At 32.9% G+C, this 21,841-nt stretch overlaps 1 protein-coding gene across 1 annotated transcript in view; it reads left to right on the forward strand.

Annotated features, from left to right (window-relative positions):
* Positions 1-21,841, forward strand: part of LOC145263880 (methylmalonyl-CoA mutase, mitochondrial-like) — a 106,621-nt gene that overhangs the window by 68,219 nt on the left and 16,561 nt on the right. Inside the window, exons 7-12 of the mRNA XM_080120962.1 lie at positions 5,514-5,631; positions 6,401-6,480; positions 9,668-9,796; positions 10,145-10,321; positions 16,099-16,182; positions 18,353-18,458. Coding sequence (XP_079977088.1) covers positions 5,514-5,631; positions 6,401-6,480; positions 9,668-9,796; positions 10,145-10,321; positions 16,099-16,182; positions 18,353-18,458 — 694 coding nt within the window. The remainder of the gene's footprint in view (positions 1-5,513; positions 5,632-6,400; positions 6,481-9,667; positions 9,797-10,144; positions 10,322-16,098; positions 16,183-18,352; positions 18,459-21,841) is intronic.

A 21,841-nucleotide genomic window follows, 5' to 3' on the forward strand; every position in this document is an offset into this window, starting at 1 on the left:
AAAATGGTTGACATGCCATAAAATTAAATAAAAATGGTTGAGATGCTATAAAATTAAATAAAAATGGTTGAGATGCTATAAAATTAAATAAAAATGGTTGAGATGCTATAAAATTAAATAAAAATGGTTGAGATGCTATAAAATTAAATAAAAATGGTTGATATGCCATAAAATTAAATAAAAATGGTTGAGATGCTATAAAATTAAATAAAAATGGTTGAGATGCTATAAAATTAAATAAAAATGGTTGAGATGCTATAAAATTAAATAAAAATGGTTGAGATGCTATAAAATTAAATAAAAATGGTTGAGATGCTATAAAATTAAATAAAAATGGTTGAGATGCTATAAAATTAAATAAAAATGGTTGAGATGCTATAAAATTAAATAAAAATGGTTGAGATGCTATAAAATTAAATAAAAATGGTTGACATGCTATAAAATTAAATAAAAATGGTTGAGATGCTATAAAATTAAATAAAAATGGTTGAGATGCTATAAAATTAAATAAAAATGGTTGACATGCTATAAAATTAAATAAAAATGGTTGAGATGCTATAAAATTAAATAAAAATGGTTGAGATGCTATAAAATTAAATAAAAATGGTTGACATGCTATAAAATTAAATAAAAATGGTTGAGATGCTATAAAATTAAATAAATATGGTTGAGATGCTATAAAATTAAATAAAAATGGTTGAGATGCTATATAATTAAATAAAAATGGTTGACATGCTATAAAATTAAATAAAAATGGTTGAGATGCTATAAAATTAAATAAAAATGGTTGAGATGCTATAAAATTAAATAAAAATGGTTGAGATGCAATAAAATTAAATAAAAATGGTTGACATGCTATAAAATTAAATAAAAATGGTTGAGATGCTATAAAATTAAATAAAAATGGTTGAGATGCTATAAAATTAAATAAAAATGGTTGAGATGCTATAAAATTAAATAAAAATGGTTGAGATGCTATAAAATTAAATAAAAATGGTTGAGATGCTATAAAATTAAATAAAAATGGTTGAGATGCTATAAAATTAAATAAAAATGGTTGAGATGCTATAAAATTAAATAAAAATGGTTGAGATGCTATAAAATTAAATAAAAATGGTTGAGATGCTATAAAATTAAATAAAAATGGTTGAGATGCTATAAAATTAAATAAAAATGGTTGACATTCTATAAAATTAAATAAAAATGGTTGAGATGCTATAAAATTAAATAAAAATGGTTGAGATGCTATAAAATTAAATAAAAATGGTTGACATGCTATAAAATTAAATAAAAATGGTTGAGATGCTATAAAATTAAATAAAAATGGTTGAGATGCTATAAAATTAAATAAAAATGGTTGAGATGCTATAAAATTAAATAAAAATGGTTGAGATGCTATAAAATTAAATAAAAATGGTTGAGATGCTATAAAATTAAATAAAAATGGTTGAGATGCTATAAAATTAAATAAAAATGGTTGACATGCTATAAAATTAAATAAAAATGGTTGACATGCTATAAAATTAAATAAAAATGGTTGAGATGCTATAAAATTAAATAAAAATGGTTGAGATGCTATAAAATCAAATAAAAATGGTTGAGATGCTATAAAATTAAATAAAAATGGTTGAGATGCTATAAAATTAAATAAAAATGGTTTATATGCTATAAAATTAAATAAAAATGGTTGAGATGCTATAAAATTAAATAAAAATGGTTGAGATGCTATAAAATTAAATAAAAATGGTTGAGATGCTATAAAATTAAATAAAAATGGTTGATATGCCATAAAATTAAATAAAAATGGTTGAGATGCTATAAAATTAAATAAAAATGGTTTATATGCTATAAAATTAAATAAAAATGGTTGAGATGCTATAAAATTAAATAAAAATGGTTGAGATGCTATAAAATTAAATAAAAATGGTTTATATGCCATAAAATTAAATAAAAATGGTTGAGATGCTATAAAATTAAATAAAAATGGTTGAGATGCTATAAAATTAAATAAAAATGGTTTATATGCCATAAAATTAAATAAAAATGGTTGAGATGCCATAAAATTAAATAAAAATGGTTTATATGCTATAAAATTAAATAAAAATGGTTTATATGCTATAAAATTAAATAAAAATGGTTGAGATGCTATAAAATTAAATAAAAATGGTTGACATGCTATAAAATTAAATAAAAATGGTTGAGATGCTATAAAATTAAATAAAAATGGTTGAGATGCTATAAAATTAAATAAAAATGGTTGAGATGCTATAAAATTAAATAAAAATGGTTGAGATGCTATAAAATTAAATAAAAATGGTTGAGATGCTATAAAATTAAATAAAAATGGTTGACATGCTATAAAATTAAATAAAAATGGTTGAGATGCTATAAAATTAAATAAAAATGGTTGAGATGCTATAAAATTAAATAAAAATGGTTGAGATGCTATAAAATTAAATAAAAATGGTTTATATGCTATAAAATTAAATAAAAATGGTTGAGATGCTATAAAATTAAATAAAAATGGTTGAGATGCTATAAAATTAAATAAAAATGGTTGAGATGCTATAAAATTAAATAAAAATGGTTGATATGCCATAAAATTAAATAAAAATGGTTGAGATGCTATAAAATTAAATAAAAATGGTTTATATGCTATAAAATTAAATAAAAATGGTTGAGATGCTATAAAATTAAATAAAAATGGTTGAGATGCTATAAAATTAAATAAAAATGGTTTATATGCCATAAAATTAAATAAAAATGGTTGAGATGCTATAAAATTAAATAAAAATGGTTGAGATGCTATAAAATTAAATAAAAATGGTTTATATGCCATAAAATTAAATAAAAATGGTTGAGATGCTATAAAATTAAATAAAAATGGTTTATATGCTATAAAATTAAATAAAAATGGTTTATATGCTATAAAATTAAATAAAAATGGTTGACATGCTATAAAATTAAATAAAAATGGTTGAGATGCTATAAAATTAAATAAAAATGGTTGAGATGCTATAAAATTAAATAAAAATGGTTGAGATGCTATAAAATTAAATAAAAATGGTTGATATGCCATAAAATTAAATAAAAATGGTTGAGATGCTATAAAATTAAATAAAAATGGTTGATATGCAATAAAATTAAATAAAAATGGTTGACATGCCATAAAATTAAATAAAAATGGTTGACATGCCATAAAATTAAATACAAATGGTTGAAATGCCATGAAAAAAAAACAATTCAAAATCAAGTTTCAAAGGAAAAACGTTCTTCATAATTTTTCATTACAATCTAGAAAAAAAGTTTTCATCATCTCAGATTTGTGAACAACACCATGTTTGGCTCACAAATATATATAGGCTTCCTTCAGACTATGGATACCCACTGTAATAATTGTGCCAGCGCGTGAAATCTTTGTGGCAAGAGTTGCACAATTTCCAACCACACCTCTACTGAGTCGACATTGTTGAATACCAATGGCAAGTGGAGGCTCAGGACAACTTGAAACAATGCCAAGATAAGTGGATAATATATATTATCTAATATATTAGATAATATATATTAGGTTTAGAAGAAAGTTCTTGCACAATTTTTAATTTTTAAATAAGTTTTCATAATACTTTTACTTTATATATCATTTCAAAGGACATTTTTCGCTCTATCTAATTGTTTAAATTAGAATCGTTTTAAAAACTTGTCTTTTCAGAATATTGAAATCAATTTGCACAATTTTCTTATTTCAATTCAAACTAGGCCGAAAAGGTGCTAAAACAGCTCAGGATATCAACAAAGCGTTTGGCCCAGAAATTACTGCTGAACACACAGCACAATGGTGGCTTAAGAAAGTTTGTGGCGGTGACAGGAGTCATGAAGATGAGTAGTGGTCGGCCATCGGATGTTGACAATGATCAATTAAGAGCCTTGGTCAAAGTGTATCTATGCACAACTGTCCGAGAACTTGCTTCTTAATGAGACATAACGTATATGATGATTTCCAACCATTTGAGAGAGCTCGAAAAGACAAAAAATCTTGATAAATAGGTGCTGAACGACAACCAAAAGAATCGCCATCATGAAGTGTCATCTTCCGATCTTTTCCGCAACAAGAACAACCCATTTCTCAACCAACTGGGTTGTGACTTGTGATGCAAAGTGAGTTCTTTATGACAACTGACAACGTTCAGCTCAGTGGTTAGATGCAAACGAAACTTTACAACACTTTCCAAAGCCAGAGTTGTACCAAAAGAAGGTCATGCTGATTTTTTTTTTTAGGTCTGCGACCTGTCTCATCCATTAGTTTTTTAACTGCTGGTAAAACCATTCCAGTAAAGTGCTCTCAACAAACGGATAAAATACATCAGAAACTTCGACACCAACACCCAGCATTAGTCAATAGAAATGGCCCAATTCTCCTCCACAACAATGCCCAACATCACATTGCTAAACCGACCCTGCAGAAGTTGAACAAATTGGGCTACGTAACTCTGCTTCATCTGTCATCTCTCCAGACCTTTCACCTACTGACTACCATTTTCAAACATTTTCAGACAAACGAGGGCATTTGAGAGGTCAGAAAGAAGCATGATCACATTAGGGATGGGGTGACATTGTGATACTATAAATTGGGCCTGAGGTGGACCCGAGTCACTAAGTGCTGAGAGGGGGTGGGGCAATAGACAAAGGAATAGGAAGTCTCTTACAATAAACAAAGAGATGGGAAGTAGCAGACAATGAATCGGTAGGTATTTTTAGATTGAGCCTTTTAGATTTGACAATGACAATAGAAACCTACAGAGATTACACAGGGAAGGGCAGTTTCTGGTAGCTGGGGTGGGGGGGGACTTCAGATACTAACACAGAAGACAGTTGACAACTAGATGCCATTTGTGGTGGATGGGAGCTGATAGCGACAATGGTTGGACAGTTTTTAGAGTTGACTGCGAAACAGATAGACGAATTGTGACTGACAGACGAATGTAACATCAATAGAACGGGAAGAAGACATACATTCACAAGTCCAACCGTCAAATATATGTGAAACGTTGGTTTTTTCTGTTCGCTTTAATCGATTCTTTTAATCTATTCTTTTACTTTGTGGTTTTCCCACGCGTGTTCCCATCCACAGTCGCCAGCGAGAAAATGACGATCCGACCATAAGAGGAATAGTTGAACAAAAAATCCACGACACACGACGTTGGGGGTCGGCGATCTGTTGGGGGCCACAGACGTGTGGGCATAACATCACAATAAGAAATAAAGGCCTTTTCTAAAAACCTGAAACAGGAGTTGAAGTTCTTTCTTATTCTTTGTCCCATTTGCAACTGAATCTACAACGTGTTGGGTCCCGGATGTCTACATGTTAACACGTGTGTAAATGTGTACGATGTTACCGTTACATTGTTATATAGATGAAATTTTGTGTTTGCAATCGCAGTGTTTGATATCAAGGCGAAAGTGTTTATAATTGATTTTTAATCGAAACAATATTTTTTCTTTTCTGAATGTTTCAGTTTATGCCAAAATTCAACTCCATCTCAATATCTGGGTATCACATGCAAGAGGCTGGGGCTGATGCAGTCTTGGAATTGGCGTTTACCATTGCAGATGGTCTGGAATATATTCGAACAGGTCAGTGACTTCAATTTTTAGTGTGGGGGACTGGGTTATACAGTTAGGAATGATATAAAATGGTATGCTAGAATCTTTTTTGATGCATCCATATTCAGGGTAGCATTATGGGGAAAGGAACAATTAAAGTAACAAAATCCCACCCCTACACAATATGCAAGAAAGTCTTCTACTCTAATAGTTTCTTCCCTAGGACTGCTAGACTACGTATTTCCCTTCTGAGTTCCTACTTTCTTAACTGTACTGACATGCAGAAGTGCAAGTGTAATGTAAACAGACATCTCGTTGCTCAACTCCCTACATAGTACCCCTACAAATTATGTCCAAGACTATATATATATATATATATATATATATATATATATATAATTAATTTTTTTTTCCCCTCTTCAATTACGAGTTAGATAGTATTACTACCTGTGGTGATATTCCCTTTTGCTTATAATGAATTATTCCAATCTTATTTTCTTTCTTTATTACCTGCAACTGTTAATAAAGAAAGAGAAGCTAGAGTTATAGACAATGTATAGAATGAGGGGGGGAGGGAGTAAAGTGATACTATGAAAATATAAATCGGAAAAATACACATCAAAATCTCCAGATTTGGTCATTAATACTTTGTTTAATCAAGGAAATTAATATTTTAAATAAATATTTAAAAATGTTTTTAAATTAATGGTTTCTTTCTCTCTCTTTTTTTTTTTTTTTTTTTTTTTTTTTTTTTCTTAATGAAATTATGAAATCTGTTTTTTTTTTGTTTTTTTTTCAGGTGTGAGTCGTGGCCTTAACGTAGATAAATTTGCCCCCAGGCTGTCTTTCTTTTGGGGAATTGGCATGAATTTTTACATGGTAAGTGCGTCCAAATGCATATCATTCAAGAATGCTATCTTTTTTTTTTTTTTTTAAGTACCCCAACAAAATAAGGGTAGACCTGTAAATTCACCCTTGCATAATAGGACCGACACTGCACCAACCACACCAGGTGTCTCTAACCAAACTTTCACAAGAAACACTCGTCTAGCTGAAAACACTATCAATAATTCCCCCCACTCTTTATCTGTGCCTAAACCTAAACGTAGATTCCATGAACAAAGCTTCTTTCTTAGAACTGCACGCCTGTGGAATTGTCTTCCGTTTTCCTGCTTTCCGGCTGAGTACAATATGGTTGTGTTCAAGTCTAATGTAAATAAGTTCTTGATGAGCCGTTCCATATAAGTTATCAAATTTACCAAATTTTCATTACTAATGATTACTATATTGTCCAAGAAAAAGGCTGACTGGGAAGCTATCAGAGATCTTATCAGAGACGCCCCATGGGGAAATATTTTTTCTCTTCCTGCTGAACAGTGTGCAACTGAGACCACTGAATGGTTCAAAACTGCAATCGAAGCGCATGTTCCCATGCGGAAATTCTATAGCAAGCCCCACTCTCCCCAATGGTTTACTTCGACTTGCGCAACTGCCATTGCTCAAAGGCAGCATGCATTCCGCAGGTTTAACCGACATAAGTCCAGTTCAAACAGACAAAAGTACATAGAAGCTAGAAGTAACGTTAAGAAAGAAATAGCGACAGCTAAGAGGGAATTTACGGAAACCACTAAAAAACGCATCGAAGCACAAAAATTAGGAACTCGTGACTTCTGGAAAATCTACAACAGTGTAGTAAATAATGGGCAATCAACAATTCCCCCACTAACCAACAATCACGAGGTTCTTTGCTCAGCAACCGAGAAGGCTAACATGCTTGCCAGTCGGTTTGCCTCCAACTCTACACTGGACCCTCTAAACCACCCCCTACCTGACTTTCCTATGCGGACAGACACCACGCTAGACGATCTGGAAATCACCCCTGCTCAGGTGCATGCTATCATAAAAAACCTTGACACTTCCAAAGCATGTGGACCCGACCTCATCCCAGCTGTGCTATTAAAATAAGTGCTCAGCCGAAGTAGCTCCAGTTCTCTCCAAACTCTACAACAAATGCCTCAATGAATCTTGCTTTCCGAGCTGTTGGAAAACTGCTTCTGTTGTACCAGTATTCAAGAATTCTGGCGAAAGAACTGACCCATTAAATTATCGCCCTATTAGCCTCCTCCCACTTTTTGCCAAAATATTTGAGACCTTAATTAACCATGCTCTAGTCCAGCACCTTACAGATGCTAAACTTCTGACCGACCATCAATATGGATTTAGACAAGCCCGTTCCACGGCAGACATCCTCACTGTAATCTCTGAACGCATATACCATTCACTGGACAAAGCGGGAGAGGGCAGAGCGGTAGCTCTAGATATATCTAAGGCTTTTGACAGGGTATGGCATGAGGGTCTCCTCAGGAAGATTAGATCTTACAGTATCACTGGTAGAATACTTAACATAATTAAATCCTTCTTAGATAAGAGAAAAATCCAGGTTGTCCTCGACGGTCGTACGACTAAACAATATAATATAAATGCGGGAGTGCCCCAGGGATCTATCCTTGGTCCTCTGCTGTTCCTGATATTCATAAATGACCTCCCCGACAAAACTGCCTCTGAGATGGGTATATATGCTGATGACACCACACTCTATAGCAGGCACGACAGGAAAACAAATGAACATATATCTAAAGTAATGGCAGAAACACTAGAGGATGACCTCAAATCAGTAGTGGAATGGGGACAAAAATGGATGGTAACGTTCAATGCCACCAAGACAAAACTGGTTTCATTCAATAATTACAAGAAACCTTCTCTACCACCTATAGCAATGGCCAACAACTCTTTAGCTGAGAGTACGTCTTTCAAGCTCCTTGGCCTAACGTTCAGAGGAAACATGAGCTGGAACAATTACATCGAGGGCATTGTCAGGGCCGCTGCGAGGAAGGTGGGCTCTCTCTACCGTGCTAGAAAACTTCTAACACCCGAAAGTATCATGTACTTCTATAAGGCCACTATTCGCCCATGTATGGAGTATTGCTGTCACATTTGGGCCGGTGCATCGGCTACTAGTCTCTCGCTCCTTGACAGGGTTCAAAAGAGTCGCAAATCTGATAGGCCCTAAACTGGCATCAAAACTTCAGCCTCTGTCCCATCGTCGAAACGTTGCATCCCTCTGCCTGTTCTACAAGTATTATAATGGTGAATGCTCTGAAGAACTGCAAGCACTTGTGCCCCCACGACGTGAACACCCTCGACAGACCCGACAAGCTACACAATCCCACCCCCACACTGTAGAGATCCCTAGATGTAAAAGATCCTTCTACTCCAGTAGTTTCTTCCCCAGAACTGCTAGACTTTGGAATTCCATTCCAGGTCACTGCTTCCCCAACTGTACTGACATGCATAAGTTCAAGTGCAACGTGAACCAACATCTCGCTGCCCTAATCCCTACATAGTACCCCAGTAGATGTTTCCCTTGATAGTAGCCCCCTACATTAAAGTGGCAATGTGCCTTGTTTGGGGTGAATATGTAATAAAAAAAAAAAAAAAAAAAAAAAAATTTCTACTGTACACTCTTTAACCTTTATCCTCGAGTGGCCTCCTGGCCTTGATAATGTGGTGATGCCTGTGTAAAAAAAAAAAAAAAAAACCTCGTCAAACTGCACCCGATATAACAGGTGCTCTTTTGATCGTACGTTGTCTCGTCACAATTGTTGGTGCCATAGTGGGGTGCTTTGCCTCTCGACCGAATCATCTCCTATCCTGTGTACTCTCTTGGTAGATCAATGATGCCGCTGGTCCTTGTGGTTTGCTGCAAAATAAAGAGTCCTAACCACAAACAAACAGAACTTTGGTTTATAACAATAACAAACTATTAATTTCATTACTTCATAACAGTTACTGCCTAAATTGAGGTGACTGACTATAGCAGTGAACGATGTAAGACCAGACCAGTAAAGTCACAGATTTCCCATTAACACGGGCTGTGATTTTCGGAGTATGATTTTTTAATTCCGTCAGCTATGTACATTATAAAGATTTTTCTGGACAAGAATCGAAAACTTTATAGAATCGGAAATAATTTAAAACCGTTTAATTTTTTTCTTTTAAATTTCAGGAAATAGCTAAGTTGCGTGCAGGTCGCCGTCTCTGGGCCCATCTTGTTGGCAAATTTAATCCTAGCAATCCCAAATCCAAATTGTTGAGGTGCCACTGTCAGACATCCGGTTGGTCCTTAACTGAACAGGTAAGACACTCCCAAGTATAAATATGTCGCGAGTGCTGCATGATACTGCATATGTTACCAGTGGTTGAACGTAGACATTAAATTAACTCCATCATCTTCGCCGACCAACCGTCATATTTTTTTCTTTTTGTCCTCTTCCCAAGTTTCTTTTAGTCGTCATCTCCAACCATTTTGTGTTAAACGTTTTTCCATTATAAATAAATAAATGTAGTATTCCTTGCTAAATTCGATCAAGTTAAAATATTAATACTTTTCTCACACACACACACACACACACGTATTAATATTTTAACTTGAAATTTAAAATATAATTCTTGTTAATTTTCTAATTTCTTTTCTCTTTTAAAGGATCCCCATAATAACATTATCAGGACTGCAGTAGAAGCCATGGCTGCTGTATTTGGGGGAACGCAATCGCTACACACTAACTCATTTGATGAAGCCCTAGGCTTACCAACAGCATTCAGTGCTCGCATTGCGAGAAATACACAAATCATTTTACAAGAAGAGTCTGGCATTCCAAAGGTGAGTTCAGTTGGCCAAAGCTCATTCAATTACATTGTTGTTGTACAGCATTCACCCTAAGTACGTTGAACCAGCTTCTTCCAAAGGAGCAAGTGTCAATATAATGTCACAGGAACAAACAAATAAAACAAAATATACACGACTCGGCTTTTCTTTTTTAACACAATCGTTTATTATCATTTTTCTTTCTCCCCAGTCTCAATGCCAGCTTAAAAGGCTCGTTGCCACATGTCCATCTCACCCGGTCGCTTTTCTCTTTCTGCTCCATCACACGCTGGATGTAGACAACCATTTCTCGTCTTCAACTTTACACGTCTATCTTTTTCAACTGCACTTTTTCTAATCCCCGACCATGTGGTGTCCTCTTTTTCTTATCGCTGCGCACTCTTCCTAATTTGCATATGTGATGGTTTTTTTTTTTGTATTTTTTGGCTACTGCTGCTGATATTTTCGTACGCCAATTACAGTTCATGCTGATATTTTCCCACATGCTCGTACATGCACTGTTACATCAAGGAAATATTAAATGTTAAATTTGCAAGCAACCCCCAATCACCTATATTACATTGGTTTCGAATTGGCTCCAATTTGCCAGAAAACACCTGCTGTATGGCTGTCAGTCTGAGGTGATAATCTTTTATTTAAATACGAGCGGGACCTGTGGAAATTCCACAGAATGAGAAATATATTTAATCAATGTTTGGATAAAGTTGATATTTTTTTTAGATAAAAAAAAAGATTTTTTTTGGATCGTGCAAAAAAAATGTTTTTTTTTTTTTTTTTTTTTTTTTTTTTTTGATAAAAAAAAAAAAGATTTTATTTTGGATAGTGCAAAAAAAAAAAGATTTTTTTGGACAATAAAACACAGCAAATATGAATTTATTAATACTTCTATGAAAAATGCCCATTGTATTTTAAATATAAAACTGACTCAAATGAGATAAATTAATAAGTACTAATAAATACTCAGAAAGTAATATTGTGCTACATAGTTCAATACAAATAATAAAATCACATTGTAATCTGTTATTTACTCTTTCAGTTCAGGACCTCTTGACAGACAATGTGCTTTTATTTTTTTCCTTGCTCTTTTTGAATGTTTTTTTTTAATGTGTAATTTTTTGCTGCTTTCTTCGATGCTGTACATCGAAATTACTATAAGTTCCTTCCTCACACTTATAAAAGTGATCGTATATTAAGACTATGATATTCAGAAATAAGGCTACATCAAAGGGAGGTCAGTCATATTTTGTCCAGGGTTTGTAAAGCCAAATTTTATGAATTTGATCTTTTTTGGAGCAGTTTGGTCTTCCAAAATTGTATTTCATCATGAACCATTACACCCAGTGGTGTGTTGGGCAGCACCAAATCCCCTACACCTCCGCCTATCCTGAGTCAACCTAGCTAGTGAACCCTAAGAATGCTGCATAACTTTCCTCTCCTTTTCCACCATTTGTCTCAGAGTTGCTCTCGGCCAATGTCCTAATCTAATCTTGGTTTTAGTGGTGTTAAGGTCCTTCCTCATCCTGCTGTTAATGTCCTCTCGGCTTTGGCCACCAGCATTCATACGAGTTTCACTTGACTCATAAGGCCCCCCCCCTCACCCACACGCTGAAGTAGAGGTTCTCTTTGTTGCCGTTTCTGTAGCATGCTTGTTTTATGAGAAAGGGTCATTAGCCCTATCCTTAACTCCCAACCTGGGGGACCAGGGATCACTCTTTGTCTGGTTTCTATCCATCGACCTTTCTGGCATGGGTGGCTCTGCCAGAAGCTTTTGCTCCTGCCAGCATAGCTCTAGGGGGTCATTGAAACGCTCTAGCTACTTCACCGTGACAAGGTGGTAATCCAAGCTGGAGAAAATTGTTTCAAATGTACAGAATTTCCCTTATACAGTGTAACCCGGATATAAGAGACCCGAATATAAGTAAAACGGATATAAAAGATTTTCTGTAGGAGAGTAATATATATATATATATAAACTGCATCAATCGCTTTATTGCAGATTAGTAAAATATCAATATTTCACTAAATATGTCACAAAAAATTGAAAATTATATCATCAAATGACTGTTTCAAGATTAGTTATTTCCCAAAATTTTATTCAAATTCATGTGAACAACCCCAACACTTAATCCAGAAAGGATAAGGGCACGCATCGTGATATTTGGAAAATTCGTGGGGAAGTCAACCGAAACTGAAACTGCACCAGTGCTTCCATTTTTGCAAGAACTGGAATCGCTCCAAGATCAAGTCAAGCCTGATGTAATGTGTTGAATGAGATAGCAAGGAACATCAAAACTATTCCAAGGCCTCCATTGAGCAAACAACATACGGAAAAAAACGAAAGACTTGAGCACAGAATTCCATGAAAATGGATTTCCAATATGTTCGATTTACAGATGAGATTCGTGCTACTCTTGACGATTCGGATGGATGGGCCAAAGTTTGGAACTCTAACAGAACTCCAACCTTATAGAGTTCATCGCCAACAAAGAGGTGAAGTCATCATGTTTTGGGCGGGAATCATTAGGGATAAGTTGGTTGCACCATCCCGAATGCCAAAGGGTGTAAAACTTACCAGCAATGCGTACACGACCTTTTTGGATAAACATTTGTCACCATGGCTAGATGACCTACCATTGTCACGTCGCTTTCAGATGATTTTTATGCATAACAATGCACCATCCCATTTTGCTAGGGCGACTGCAACCTTCCTTGAATCTATGGGCTTCTTTGGAGAAACCCTCATGAGCTAGTCACCATCTTAACCCCATTGAACATCTCTGGTCAATATTGAAAAGAGGTGTTTATGAGTGAGATGAGCAATTTATTTCAAAGGATACCCTGTGGACGAAAGCAGTTGATGTTGCCAGAACCATAACTCCTTTTCAGATCAAACAATTGACTTCTTCGGTGGACAAAAGTTTGTTAAAAGTTATTTAAAAAAAATGGTGGCTATGGCGATAAATAATTAATTTATTTGAGGCTTAGCACCTAGGATGTGCTTTTGTTTATTATACTTTAACAGAAAAATACAATAAAAAGTAAAGTTTTCATAATTAGACATTGTATTTTTGCCCTAATACAACATTTTAAGAGACCTGCAATAAAGCGATGGACAGTGGAAATTCCCTGATAAAGAATAAAATGGCATAACTTTATGAATATCGCATGAATTCGAATAAAATTTTGGGAAATAATTAACCTTAAAGGAGTCATTTGATGATACACTTTTTATTTTTTTTGTGACATATATTTAGTGAAATATTGATATTTTATTAATCTGCAATAAAGTGATTAACGCAGTTTATATATATAGAGTAACCTGACTATAAGAACTGTCATCTAGGCTTCAACCTCTGTCCCATCGACGAGATGTTGCATCCCTCTGCCTGTTCTACAAATACTTTAATGGTGAATGCTCTGACGAACTGCAAACACTTGTACCTCCCCGACGTGACTACCCCCCGACAAACCCGACAAGCTACTAAGTCTCATCCCTTTACAGTAGAGATCCCTAGGTGCAAGAAAGCCTTTTACTCCAATAGTTTCTTCCCCAGAACTGCGGGTCTTTGGAACTCCCTTCCGGGATTCTGCTTTCCCAACTGCAATGATATGCAGAAGTTCAAGTGTAATGTTAACAAACATCTTTCTACTCTTCTCCCTTCATAATGACCCCGCTAATTAAGTCCCTAATAGTAGCCCCCTGCTTCAAAGTGGCACTGTGCCTTGTTTGGGGTGAAAATTGAATAAAAAAAAAAAGAAAAAAAAAAGAAATATGCATATTAAAGTGACCTTGGTTCCAAATTAGAGCCTGTGTTAATGTACAGTGTAACCCATATATAAGAAACCCAGTCTCTTATATTCGGGTCACACTGCATTAAAAAACAAAAAAAGAATCCAATCTTCATAAGCAAAGAAAATTAAAAATTGTGTAAATTGAAATTTTAGATAAAATCAAAAGTCAGAATTGTTTTCCGTGACTAGAAGCGTTGTTCAAATGTTAAAACATAATTCTGACTTTAATATCATGTGCGCCAAGCGTATCCTTCCTGCATTTTAAAATAACACTGCAGACGGACAACATGCTGATTCTTTACTAACTGTTTTTTCTTCAATCTAACGTCATGGAAGAGGGGAAAATATGTATAAAATTCTGAGGATAGTGTCCATCACCAAAATATTAATTTTAAACAAATAAATATTTGTTTACTTTTTGCATAGTAATTTGACTTGTAAACGTATTTAATACATTTTTTATTTTAAGAAAATCAAATTTCATCGTCAAATGAATAAGGACAATATCACGACACCTTCTTGAAAACGAGAGAAATAACTCCAAATAATTCAAACTTGCAAGATTTTAGAAAGCCATTCTTACCATAGGGATATTGGAAAAACTTAAATATACTTAAAAATGATTTTCTTTATAAAATAAAACTACTTGATCAATTTACATGATTTTCGGAATATGATATTTTCTTTCTGTTATGGATATGTACATCAATACAGATTTGTTTTTATTTTCATTTTTAATTTTGGGGAATTTTTTTTTCTTGTTTTTTTAACATACACAAGGCATATTATCACTGAGATATGAGGGGCTTTTTTAGGAGCCAAATTTATAGGAGGAATCCTAAGTAGGAATTCCTGAACAAGATGTTTTATTAATATTTTTTGATGGAGATGTTAAACTAATTGGATATCATAAAAATAAAGTTCACGCAATTAGATTATTAGCCAAGTCTATCTACAGGGTTGTCGCCTCAGGAAAGCCTACCAGAGATAAGTTCAGCAAGGTTTTCTGTCCATTCACAACATATTACTGTAGTAACTCGGATATTATACGACTTTTGGTAGAGCAGCTGCTTTTAGCACTATGCAAGAGTTAGTGCTTTTGTACTATCAGTCTGAAACAGCAGTCAAACAAGTTATCAAACTTGTACCCTCAATCTGTCAGAAGACGAGCAGACCATACTAGTCATGTGAAACTGATAAGCACGTTTCGAAGTGTTGTCCAGATAAAAAAGATGGTGGGAAGGTGTTCATTGACATAGTCAGAAAACAAGTCCCAGCACTGTATGTCTTTGAAGTGTTCTTGTGATGGTACTTGTGTGCCTGGCTAGTAGTCATCAAAGAAGTGAAAATCTGGGCAATAGGTGAAGCCTGTTAGTTCCTTTAAAAAATCAATAACATCCTAAAATAAATTTGATTCTACAGTAATTACTGTTAACTTTTCAAAGAATTGAGAATATTTTTCTTTCTTACATAAAACAAAAGGATCAATTTAAAAAGAATGCATTTTACGTAACAGCATTATTATGCACTTATGTGTCATGTTGAAATTAGTAAAAATTAAAAAGGAAAAAAAAAAAAGTGTAGAAAAATCCTCCCCCCCCAATTATAGAATAATAGTTTTATAGTATTGGTTAATGTTGAAAACTTAAAATCCAGGCGAAGTAACTGTAGTCTCTGAATTTGACAAGATAATTTTAATTCTTAAAAAGCTGCTATTTCAAAATAGAAAATGGCAGATTGCTAATACCTGCTTCTTTTTGTACAAATAATTCTAGCAGATATTTTACTTCATCATTTTTCATAATTTTTGGAATTATTTTTTTTTTTACTAATTTTGACATGACAAGTAAGTACATAATAGTGCTTTCTTCTAAAATGCATTTTTTAAAATTGAATTATACTGCACAAGCACCAAAAAATTAATTACCTAATTTTTTTTTTCATTTGTGTGTAAAACTAATTTCTGAACTCTTTTACAGGTTGCCGATCCTTGGGGAGGTTCCTACATGATGGAAAGTTTAACAAATGACATCTATGAAGCTGCACTGAAAGTTATTGAAGAGGTAAATTGAATTTTTTATGAGCTTAAGTTATGAACGTGTATCTTTTGACAGTGGGTTAAGATTTCTTCTGCTAGAAGGCTATCATATTGTAATCTGCCGGGAAGCAAGCCAATGGAACAATGTCCCACATGCAGGTTGTTCTAGGAAAGAAACTTTGTTCATGGAATCTGTTTAGGTTTGGGCACAGGTAGAGAGTGGGGAAAAATTGTTGATAGTTGTTGTAGCTACATCTACATGCAATAGCTTCAAGAAATTGACTTCCAAACTAAAGGCGCTGGATATGACCTTAAACTTGCCGGCTTTGGGGAGTGTGGAGCCACCCTTTAATTGCCATTGCTCCCAGGTCCACTCTGACCCGGAGTGGTAGTACCTGTTAGGGTCCCAACTATGGGTTAAATAGAAACCGACTTGAAAACAACAAACATATTCTATTAAAAAAAATTTTCTTCAAAATCTTTGGATTTGGCATTAAATAATCCGGAAAGGGTTGATATGCCGTAAAGCAAAAACAACCAACCAATCCAAACTAAATCTATCTCTGGCCAGGTCTTCATTTATTTATTCCTTCTATTTCTCAGGTCAGTCCTTATCACTGGCAAGGTTGCCAGTGAGGGTTGAGGATGAAGTGTAGAAATTTAAGTTTGCCTTTGAATTGCCGAATACGGTTAAATGTTCGTGCAAAAAAAAAAAAGAAGTTTTTCTACAGCTTGCAATGTTCTCGACACAAAAGCGACAATCCTTTTTCTTTTTCTGTTTCAACAGTCATAGAAATTCCGTATTTCTTTCTTTGCTCTGACATGCGAATTGACTGTACGTTCAAACGACTCCAAGTCAAAAAGAAGAATTTTCTTCTCCAAAAAAGAAATACCGGCTTTCTTATTTGCCCAAATTCGACCACGTCTTAATTTGCATATATCTTTTTGTTTCCTATCGGTTGGGTTTTGAGTTCGAGTGTTGGTGACTTTTTACAATATGCACACGTCACCCTTGGACACTTGTTTCCATTGCCGTTGTCACATATTTGAAGATATAAAGAATTCGAAACGTAAAGACCTTTTTGCAAAATTATTGCATTTGGCATTAAATAATCCGAGAAATACTTGATATGTCGTAACAAAAAAAAACAACCAAACCAAGCACCATGAATAAATATTTGTTCTTCGTAAAAACCTTTTTGCAGAATTATTGCATTTAGCATTAAATAACTCATCTGATGCACTGATGCTACCAAATCAGGCTGTCTGAAGATATTGGCTTCTTAAAATACAACAAACATTGATGCTATTGTTTTTTTTCCCTTTTCACTTGCAAAACTCATTCATGTTCTGCAAAACGAAATAAAAAAAAAGTAAAACAATTTTCATCTACAAAAACAATCAAACCAAACACCATGAATAAAAATTTTAAAGTGTTAAAATAAGGGTTTGCCTTTGAACTGCCAAATGCTGTAAAAAAATACATTCGCGCAAAAAGTTTTTTTTTCAGCTTGCAATTTTCTCAGCACATGCAAAAACGACAACCCTTTTTTCTTCTGTTTTTCTTTTTTTCTTTTTTTTTTTACATAAGCATCATCACTTATCAAGGTAAAGAGTCCACTCGAGGATAAGGGTTAAAGAGTGTACAGTAGAAATTGGACAATATAGTAATCGTTTGTAATGGAAATTCAGTAAATTTGTTAACAAGTGGAATGGCTCATCAAGAACTTGTTTACATTAGACTTGAAGACAACCATATTGTAGTCGACTGCAAAGCAGGAAAACTGAAGATAATTCCACAGGCGTGCAGTTCTAAGAAAGAAGCTTTGTTCATGGACTCTCCGTTTAGGTTTAGGCACAGGTAAAGAGTGGGGAGGGGATTATTGATAGTGTTTCAACGTTCATAGAAAATGTGTATTTCTTTCTTCCCACTGACATGCGAATTAACCATACGCTCAAACGACTGTCAGGAAAATCACCCAGTATGGGCAATGCTCGGACAGAAAGAAACTGCAACCTGTATAATTGCCAAGAAAGCTGTGCCAATGCATGAAAACACTTTTGAGAAAGTGTGACTAGGGTTGTGAATGATGAGCACCAATGAATTCGCGAATGCCTGGAGGAAAAGAGAAAGATGGAGAGCCAGGCAGAACACAACTTGAATGAATCAATAATGTTTGCATAATTTTTTGCAGGTTGAAGAACTTGGAGGAATGGCGAAAGCTGTGGCGTCAGGTATGCCAAAATTGAAGATTGAAGAATGTGCTGCGCGAAAACAGGCTAGGATTGACAGTGGAAGTGGTGAGTTTAAAATTCTCCTTGCAAATTTGATAACTTATGATTTTTGTGTCACCTCTACATGCACACGGTTATTGTTCCAAAATGCAAAGTTTGGTTTAATGTGCAATTTAAATAGGTATATATATATATATATATATATATATATGTATGGATGTGTGTGTGTGTATATATATATATATATTTATATAATATAAAGCTGAACGTCTGTGTGTGTGTCTGGTCACGAATAGGCTCCTATATGGTTGACTATTATAGAAAACTGATCACGTATAATGATAGAAGATGTATCGAGACACAGGAATGGGTATGTTTGATCTGGCATAATGATGATTCATTAAAATTGTGGGGCTGCGTTCGCGCCTGGTCCACAAAGTATGGAAATAAAAAATTAAAAAAAAAACGTTTACAAGTGTTTTTGATATAGATGTACATAATAATACTTTGATAAGTATGTTTTAACTTAAATAGGGATGGTATAATAAAATTGTGGGGTCTGTGTTCGTGCCTGGCCTCCATATACTCGAAATAGGCACAAACTTTAATAAAGAATTTGCATATCTATCTGCGTAAGTATACTTTGATAATTATGTTTCAGTTTGAAGAAATATGGTATAATAAAATTATGGGGTGTTTGTTCGCACCTGACCTCCATAGAATGGAAATATGTCACAAAGTTTAACAAGGTTTTTTAATATAGATCCACAGAATATTGTGATAAGTGTTTTAGTGTGAACAGGTATGGTATAATAAATTATGGGATTTATCTATTTTATTTTTACTTTCATCATATTTTGCTTTGGTTTTGATACTCTCAAATTCGAAGCTATCTCTTTACAACCCTTCCTTTTCATAACCTATCATACTTTCATAAATCAGAATCCATTTTCTGTAGGCTGTTTTTGAACCCAGTCAACGACGGGTACTTCTGCTAGTATATATATGTGTGTGTGTGTGTGTGTGTGTGTGTGTGTGTGTATATATATATATATACACACACACACACACACACAATTTTGTAGGTGTGGAAATCGCTCCAGACAAGGCAGGATGCCACATGATGTAAAGAGCTAAAAAAAAAAAAAATACTACTTCAGGGTAAAAAAACAAACTAGCTAACAATAAGTGTTGATAGATTATGATGTGAAAAAACGGCAATTCTTTCCTCATTGTCAGAAACATTTCTCGTTAAATGTGAGGACTAAAGGATAAAATAAGGGAAGGTACTACAAAGTTGCTGAAAGTAAAGAAATTACAGTTATGACTTGCTATAGAGACTGAAGAATTAAATTATTTGGTTATAGTCAGCTAACATACTTTCTAACTTCCAACATGGCTGCTGCCAGAAGTTGTGACAACCTTAATTTTTTTCTCTCATGCCTATATCTGCCCTGTGCAGTAGTTTTTTATTTTTATTTATTTTTTTACGTTTTTCCGATCGTTTTTTTTTATTTAATAATTGAAAATTTTATTTGGTTTTATTTTAATTAAGAATTATTGAAATTAGTCTTTTTTTTTTAATATTATTTTTTTAAAAAGAATTATCGAAAGCACTTAAAAATCCTTTAAAAACTATTTTGGCAATATTATGTATTGGATAGGTTTTTATTTTGATTTCAATAATTTTATTTGTTATTTTGATTTCAATAATTTTATTTGTTATTTTGATTTCGATAATTTTATTTGTTATTTTGATTTCAATAATTTTATTTGTTATTTTGATTTCGATTTTGATTTCAATAATTTTATTTGTTATTTTGATTTCAATAATTTTATTTGTTATTTTGATTTCAATAATTTTATTTGTTATTTTGATTTCAATAATTTTATTTGTTATTTTGATTTCAATAATTTTATTTGTTATTTTGATTTCAATAATTTTATTTGTTATTTTGATTTCAATATATTTATTATATAAATTAAAAAAAAAAAACTTATTTTTAAAATTAAAAAATACATGTTCTTATAATTTCATAAATATTTCTTATAAAATTTTAAATAAAAGCTTTTTATCAAAAGTGCAAAACACAAAAAACTAATTGTTATTTTTATCAATATAATTTTATTAATTTTTATTGTATACTTTTCAATGTCCTTTTCTTATATTTTATTTGCAAAAATCTATTCACAATAGAAAAACTGAAGAACAATAGAAGTGAAGGGATTGATTTTCCTTGTCATCACTTCCGGTAGCAACCACACTGGAAATTAGGAAGTACATTAGCTGATTAACCAATTGTTCCTATATGAAAAAGTATTTTAATAATTTTTCCCTCACAAACATTGCTCACGTCAAAATGAATAAAATTGTTTTTTCATTGTATAACATGGCAATTTTCTGTCTTGAGGGACAATGGCGTTCTGCATCTAGTATGATGCACTAGGTGTGTCAGAAATTTCGTGAAAATAGTGAATAATTCCACCCCATCTTTCCAAGCTTATAACTCCTCGAAAAATGTAATTCAAGCCCTAATTTTTTTTTCAATTAAAGGAGCAAGGACCAAGGTTTCATTAAAAACAAAACAAAAAAAAAAACGTTTTTTTTTAAAAAGGTTTTAAAGTTCGGACTTTACAGGTAAATTTCTAAAAAACAGTACTTTTTTTTGTTTTAAATTTGAATATATTATTTATTGACCTTTTCTCTTCAATTTGTGATATATAAGACTTTGGTACATAAATTAATTATTTACTTTTTAATAGACATTTCAAAATGGGAGGCGTGAATTATTCGACCCCCTGTCTTTCCAAGCTTATAACTCCTCGAAAAATGTAATTCAAGCCCTAATTTTATTTTCAATTAAAGGAGCAAGGACCAAGGTTCCATTAAAAAAAGAAAAAACAAATAACGTGGTTTAAAAAAAAAAGTTTTACACTTCAAACTTTACAGGTAAAATTCTAATAAACACTGTTTTTTTTTTTGTTTTAAATTTGAATATGTTATTTATTGACCTTTTCTCTTCAATTTGTGAGTAAATTAATTATTTACTTTTTAATAGACACTTGAAAATGGGGGGGGGCGTGAATTAAAAAAACGTTTGTCTAAAATATTATATTCGGTTTATTGGAAAGAACGTAAAATGTCACATTGACCCTGAAAATATTGTAAAAATAGAATCAATAGAAAAATTTTGATAGATTTTTAAAGTTTAAAAATTGAAAAATATTGAGTTCGGAAAATTCATTACTGTTTAAAAAAAAAAAAAAAAAAAAAAATTTCTATTACTTTTAAAACAACTGTAATAGTTTATTTTGGAAGTATAATCCATAGAGAAAATAAACAACCCACTTTTAACAGAAATTACGAGATTTTTATATTTTATTCGCAGTTTCGTGTTAGGGGTGTCAAAAATTCCGATACACCTAATGATGCACTACAGCAGCTGTAG

Source organism: Euprymna scolopes, chromosome 39 (genome assembly GCF_053919585.1).
Source record: "Euprymna scolopes isolate OS-2025 chromosome 39, ASM5391958v1, whole genome shotgun sequence".
NCBI classification, from domain to species: domain Eukaryota; kingdom Metazoa; phylum Mollusca; class Cephalopoda; order Sepiida; family Sepiolidae; genus Euprymna; species Euprymna scolopes.